The sequence below is a fragment of the Synchiropus splendidus genome, chromosome 3, assembly GCF_027744825.2.
Source record: "Synchiropus splendidus isolate RoL2022-P1 chromosome 3, RoL_Sspl_1.0, whole genome shotgun sequence".
Classification (NCBI taxonomy): domain Eukaryota; kingdom Metazoa; phylum Chordata; class Actinopteri; order Syngnathiformes; family Callionymidae; genus Synchiropus; species Synchiropus splendidus.
The window spans coordinates 29,250,209-29,257,745 of NC_071336.1; the positions used below are offsets into that span (position 1 = coordinate 29,250,209).

Here is a 7,537-nt window from a genome sequence, read left to right on the forward strand (position 1 = left end):
GCGGACGATCAAATCTCCTGCCTGACAGACGTAAATACACTAAGAGGTGAAAATGAGAAGTCAATCACTGAACCACCCATGATCTTTTGGCTGTCAGAAATGATGTTGCAACAGAGAAACCAACAGTCCACACCGACCACATAAACAGTCTGTCACCAGACAAGAGAAAGACACCTTCTATATCAGTTCTAAATTATTAACAAGAGTCTTTCTGATCCTGAATGTGGAATAGTTTTGTTGACCAACACCAAAGTAGGCTAAGTGCCGACGGTGAGCATTTCCAATGGGTGAGAGGCCAAAGTTGGGAAAAGGGAGGCCGGGTCAGACACTCTGTGCAAGCATGCATGCAGAAAGATAGCATTCCGACACATGCACGCCGAGACCGTTTCTCCAGGGGCACCAGAGATACCCCTCACTTTAGCCACTGCACCCTACAAAAGCAAAACTCCTCCCTTTCAAGCTGGAGAAAATTGAGATGGGGTTTAGATTAATGGTACGGGAGTTGGGAGGGTGGGGGAAGCTGAGGGGAAATTCAAGAGACGCATCCTGCAGCTATGGGTGGCCTGCATCTTTCAAAAATGAAATTGGCAGAGAAGAGAAATTGGATTGTAGGTTAAGAGGTCAGGTGGTAGTGTCTCATGTACTACATTTATTTCATTCTGCGCTGAGGGAAATTAAAACAGGGTTCGGAGTCGGAGCAGAACAGGCACTATATATGCAAATCCACCTTCTAATATGTCCAAAATATTTCAACGACAAATGAGGACATTGTCATAACATTATGGGAGGAGCTTATCAAAATGCAGGTAGATAACTGCGGCTTAAAAAAAAAAAAAAAAAAGCATTTACAGGACAGGGAGATCAAAAGCTACAAGAAGCAGAGGTGAAGGTACTGAGGTTTCCATTGGGAGTGAGTAGTGTATACTAGAGGGGCAGAATTTGAAAACAGGTTCATGAATGGGGCAAAGGAGGACACGAAGAAGAAAGGTGCGACTGGGGCGGATGGTCAAGACATGATAAAGTGGAGGACGCTGATTTGCCGGAAGAAGAATATGAAACAATAAAAAAGAAACAGAAAAAATAAAAAATAATAAATAAATAAATGCCTCTCCTTGACACAGCCTGCCACACACCAAAACACTGAATATTAAGGCTCTTAACAACCTCCAGCATTTGGACCATAAAGAGGAAATGCAGTTACCATGGTTATTTGAAGTGTCATAAAAAGAAATCAGGGCTGTTTTCCAGCAGACTGCCACTGACATGTCAGAGCATGTCTCTGTTCTGCTGCTCGCTGGAACAAACAACGTTTTCTCAGAGTCTGCTGACAACAGCTATCAAGGTCAAAGTGGCAATTTGCTCACCCTGAAAGCCCTGCTACTTCTGATAGCAACCTGCAGCGACTCTTTGCTTTTGACAGCTCACTCCGTCTAGCGATACCTTTGCTGCTCCCTATTTGTTTACGCGGCTCGAGTGAGGAAGGGGCCGAGGTGGTCGTGACTTGAGGTCGCCCTCTCCTTGTTTGTTTCTCAGCCGGTTCAATAGCTCTGCTGCATTGGCTCCTTGTGACGCAGGGACTGATCGATGGAGGTTCTGGAGGGCAGCAGAGCAGCAGCTGAGGACTCCTCTGTGAATATGCTCAAGGTGTGCAGTGTGGTGATGAAGAGCTGAACTCAGCACTGGAGCTAATGCTGTGTAACAGCTCGTGATGGGTTTCCACATCACAATACAGTCCACGATAAACCAAAGAAGGTGACATTGAAATCCAAGCCCCAAAATTCCCATCAGTTTACAAACCTCCGCATCTGAGCAGATACTTCCAGCAGTAATGTTGGACATGTTAAGGGTCAAATGACCTGGAATAATAACAAATACAATATTAATGTACGTGACAAGCCCGTGTAAGAGCTGGACAACATGACAAGTGTGATGAATTGTGACACATCACTGCTGCGCCCATATCAGAACCAGTTCATGAGGACACATTCATTATACATGAGCAGCGTCCATTAGAGACCACTGAAGTCCATCCGGGCTTTTGTCTCGGGCTTTCATTCTGGGACAGCCATCAAGGAAAAACTGATTGCTGAGTTTCATAGTTCTTCAGAAGCAATGCAATGCTTAAAATGAAGGCAAAATAAGAGAAACTGCTTTTTCCAAAACTGAGATGAAAAGAAAGACATCTAGTAAAACATCAACTAAGCTCTGCGTTTTCAGGCTGGGGGAGGAAACCAGAGAAAGCTAGCCACTAATTCACAGTGCCGCTAATATTTCCTCCATTCATATCAACTAACTGAAGACACTCCACCTCTGTCATGAGACTTTTCTGCCTCCTTGCAACACCAGCCAGATCACTGGTCCAGTAGCAGCCGAGGAAATGTCCTGCCCTGAATACGACTGTGACCTTTGAAAGAGGCCAGCACATACATAATCTACACAAAGAGGAATAATTCAGGATTTCACAGAAAACATGCTCTCCTCACATATTTAGGTCATTTTTCTAGTAAAATTCCCAACATTCAGCATTCCGACCTCTGAATCCCAACAGCACAGAGGCGCGATTGTTTCCTTCCGAGAGGCTAGCTAATGACGTGTCGCTCTGCTGGTGTGGATTTGTTATGCATTACCATTTACAAATACTGATGCTATAATATGGAGTGTAAAGGATTGACAAGAGCGAGGCCATCTGTGCGAAGCCCTGCACCAGACTGAGGGGTGCCCCATGCCCCAATAACCCAACGGCACAGAGGAGGATTATAGCAGTAATCATGCACTCTCCTCCATGCGAGATATGATATGAATGTTGGAGCCGACGCTCAAAACCATTTAGGCTGCTAAGGCGTGCGATAAATTGGAAGGGGGGAGGGTGTTGTAGAGAAACCTGATTGATTTAAGGGCTACATTCTCAAACAAGGCCAATTTTTTCAGCCTCACACGGACACTCTCAAGCCTCAGGACACAGTAGCACCACTCACACACACAGGTCCATTTATCATAAGCAACCTAGTTCTGCTTCCTGCCGTCACACAGCTCTCCTGTGCTTCCAGTTCAAGGTTGACTTTGCAGTTTGGAGTAGTTCATTCGATTTAGTCGGAAGCACGACTCAGAGTTATATCACCCTTCTGCCAAACAGTGTGGAAATGCTTTCAACGGCGACCTCCAATTCAACAAATGTGTGTCAACTTGTACATAACCTGTGCATGTAACATGAACAAATGGAGACGGGAAAATGCATGGAGTCACACCATTAGAGCCGGCGAAACTCACAGCATAAGAGAAAAGATAAAGCGTGAATGAATTATTGCTCAGGGCTGAAACCCAAACGTGGAAACAGAGACGAACGGCAAGACAGAAGAGGAGGAACCACCAAAGGAGATGGGTGGCATCTTACTTTTTAAAATGACATTTTATAGATCTATTATTTATATTTTATTATTTTAAGTAAAACATAAATGAACTGAAATCTTGCTTTAGGACAACATATCAATGGTCACAGCAGATTCACCAGGCACCTTCACCGCAAGCTGCACTGGATATAAGGCAAATAAGATTTTTCACCCGCAGACTTGTTCACTGTGCATAGCCTTAACTTTAAAATGCCTTAATGTGGTGTAGAGGTATGCACATGCCCATCCACCTTAAAATAACAGTGTCTAAGGCGTGGACCTTTACAATGGCAGGAGAATAGTATCAGCTGCTCCATCTGCGAAAAGGTCACCTCAGGTACACTCAATCAGTTTCTCAGGTTGCCGCTGTCTTCCCTTGCGAGCAGAAAGGTCAGGTCAGCCCAGAAACATCCTGCAACTCTTATGAAGGATAGTGAGGCATCCCAGAAAGACACAGAGTTAAGAAAGAGAGAAAGAAAGACGGACAGCTAGATAGACTCATCCAACCTGCTGCATTCACAATGTGCTCTCAACAAATGGTCATCTTTCACTATCCTAGCTAGTCAGGGCGAGAGGCAGGTGGACCCCCTCAACAAACAGAGGCCACACACCTATGGACAATTTAGAGAGGAAACAGGAGTACCTGGAGGAAACACGTTCACCGCCCATTAAAGCAATGCGTTGCCCGCAATAAACACATGTTGATCCTGAACAAAGACAACAATGCACAGCGAGACCTTCAGTGAAGAGTCAAGACAGCAGGAGCGCCACTTACCTAGATAGAGAGAGGCATTTTCTTTCTTCACGTTGTCGTCCAGGTACGTGGGCCCCAGCGTGTAGATGGGCGTAGAGCCCATTCCCACCAGTATCTGAGCACAGATAAACAGGGCCACATACAGGTTGTGTTCATTGCCCTCGTGGTCTCGAGGACATGACTCCATGTCCAGCAGTTCACGCCCGCTGTTGTTGGCCGTGAGACAGAGGCCTTCGTGACCCGACGACGAGTTCATCTCCTGAATTTGGTACGGTGGGGAGATGAAGTGGGGCAAAGAGAAGAGTGCAGCCCCGAGCGCAATAATGACACCACCGACGGCCAGCCAGCGCGGCCTCTGACCTCTGCCGCCAAAGTATGAGATGAAGACCACCACCAGCAAACTGCCGATGTCAAAGCAGCTGACAAGCAGGCCGGACTCGGAGCTGCGGAGGCTGTAGCGCTTCTCGATGGTGGTGATGACGCTGCTCAGGTAGCCCGACACCATCAGGGACTGGATGAAGGTCAAGTAGCACATACAGAACAGGAAGCAGCGAGAGTCTCGGAGGATGACACGCACGTACTTCCTGGCGGGGATATGGACAATGCGGGAGAGGGAGAAGCCAACTTTCTTGCCCCCGGCAGCCCGGCGACCCTCCACAGGTAGAGAGCTGCTGAGCCCCACCATGCTTGACGCAGAGGGGGAAAAGTCAGCTCTGGACGACGGAGACTCATCTTGAATGGAGTCTGGAGTTTTCACCTGAAGCTCACAGCACTCATCCAGCGCAACACAATGCTTGGTGTTGACAAGCTGCGGCTCGGAGGCCTTGCAGGGGCCATTCAAGATGGGCAAGCTTTTGGACTTGAAGCTCTTTTCTGAATCCAAGTACTGGTCCTGGAGCTCACGGATCTCCATCGAGTCAGACAGGTCACTCGCGGTGTCGTCATGGTCTGACATGGTGCAGCCGTGGTGGTAAGATTCTAACAGTGGCACATGAGGGCACGGGGCCGCTGCAGCAGGGACGGACATTGAAGTGAAGAGTCGTCTTCGCCGCCACAAAGACCGAGGCGGACTGAGCTCCTTGTGTTTATTCGCATGTTTTACTCCACATTACTGCAGCTGAGTGCCAACACGAGAGGCCGCTATCATAGCACATCAGACCAGGCGTGGAATCTAAACTGTAGAAAGATGAACATCACCTTTCTATGACTATCGTCAATGAATATTTGTCATTGATATATAGGGACTAATAAGGACTTGTGTGGGAATGTTCTTCTTTACAGAGCAACGTCGCATCAGAGCTTTTCTTGATGTCTTTGTATGATGTCTGCGCAGCATCCTGGAATAAAAACAAACATATTTTCAATCAGGATTTTTTTTTTTTAAAGAGCAACAAGTGGCTTTTCTTCATCAGGTAACAGTTCTATACGGAGCCCTGGAAGTGACATGCATGTGTTTATTTTTTTTTGGCTGTGACATGCATGACTTTATTTTTTTTTGCCCGAGATAACAATTATCTCGAGATAATTTTTATGTCAAGATACAACAATAAATGTCAGCGCATGCGTAACTGCCTCTCTGGCAAAGCATTTTGTAAATGTCCTCCTGGAACCACTGTGTCTCCCATGGCTTCGTAACTGTCAACGTTGTCAGTCACTGCCTGCAAGTCTGTGCGCTTTTAACACTCTGATCAAGTGCCTTCTACTCAAAATAAAACCATGTGTGGCTAAGCTATACGTATTACGCGTCCCTCGAAGCGACATGCATGACTTTATTTTTTTTTCTCACGAGACACAACTTATTCGAGATACAAATTATCTCGAGATAACTGTTATCTCGGGAGAAAAAAAATAAAGTCATGCATGCCACATGTGGTATTATTTTGAGTAGATGCCACTTGATCAGAGTGTTAAAAGTGCACAGACTTTGCCGTCTGCAATTTTCTGACTTGCAGACAGCGAATGACAACGTTGACGAACAGTTACAAAGCCATGGGAGACACAGTGGTTACAGGAATTAATCGTTTCTTGAGATAAAAATTATCTTGGGATAACTCATCTCGTTCTAAAAAAAATTAAGTCATGCATGTCACATCCAAAAAAAAGAAACACATGCATGTAATTTCCAGGGCTCCGTAGTTCTACAGACACACCAGAAAAAAAGAAAGCGTCTCACATAAATAACTGAAGTAACACAAACCTGTGTGTTTGTTGAGGAGGTCTAATCTAATCTAATCTTGAAGCCACCTTCATTTCAGATGGAGGCATCAAACTGTTGGCAATGTGTGTATGCGTGGGCTGGTGACAGCTCCAGGGTGCCCCCGCCTCTCGCCCTATGTAGCTGGGACAGGGTTGAACTCTGCACTATTGAGGATTTACAAAGCCTAAATATTTAAATAAATCAAATAAAAACACGTGTCTTGTGTCGACAAAAATGAATGACATTCGCAGTGTCAATTTGTAAACATGCGCCATCATACAATAAACATCAGGCGAACTATGAAGTGTATTGTCTGATCTTGAAGAACGGTCACGTCTCTTTTCTTAAAAATGAAAATACCACTTCCTAAAAAAGGCTCCACTTGCTCAGAAATACAACTGTTAAGAGTTGAAAGAACAGATGATTTCATATCGGCTGTCAGAGAGTAGATCGAGGGGTGTTAAAAATAATTATCGTCAGCAAACAAAAACAAAGTATTGAGGAGTTTCAGACACACACAAAAAATAACAAAACGACGCTTTTCCTTTTGTCAGTTATCATACAGCCGGGGAGAACAAAAGACCACGCTGTCCGTGAACGTCTCCTTTATGACTACAACAAGCAATACAAGCCCCTATCGACATAAAGACGAAGTGAAACATTCTCAAGTGTCTACAGCGAGTGTTGGCTGGGGCGAATGAGCGAATGTAACGGAGTATATACTCACACAGGGCAGAGAGAGCCGGTCTGTTGTTCGCTGCTCGCTGAATGAGAGTCGCTTGCTGCAGACGACTGCTGGAGCTGCTGGGGAACGGCGCTGCGTTCAGGGAACGTAGGAAATCGTTACGTTTGACAGCGATCAAACGTGAGCTAACAAATGCGCTGTGTCCTTTCCTGATTTGTTTGCTTGAAAGAAGAACGTAAACACAGGCCAAAAGACGTATTATGTCAAACGCATACAGTGAATTATCAACGATAAACACTTCATAAGGAATCAAAATTTTGAAATCGATATGTGAGTATAGACGTAGCGTACTGCTTGGAATCAAAAGTTCAAACGCAACGTAATTTATAGAAATATTTACACTTGTTTCGATACAGTCACCGATTAATCGTCACAAAACAACTTTCAATAGTATGTAAAACGGCACATCAAATAGATGTCCGAGGTGACGTGAAGTCAGCAAAACGTGGGGATGA

General features: G+C 45.3%; 1 protein-coding gene across 1 annotated transcript in view; it reads right to left on the reverse strand.

The window, feature by feature from the left end:
* Positions 1-7,239, reverse strand: part of LOC128755281 (solute carrier organic anion transporter family member 5A1) — a 40,699-nt gene extending 33,460 nt beyond the window's left edge. The window contains exons 1-2 of the mRNA XM_053858502.1: positions 7,065-7,239; positions 4,162-5,477 (exon numbers count right to left, since the gene is read on the reverse strand). Coding sequence (XP_053714477.1) covers positions 4,162-5,167 — 1,006 coding nt within the window. The 5' untranslated portion in view covers positions 5,168-5,477; positions 7,065-7,239. The remainder of the gene's footprint in view (positions 1-4,161; positions 5,478-7,064) is intronic.
* Between the last annotated feature and the right edge of the window lie 298 nt (positions 7,240-7,537).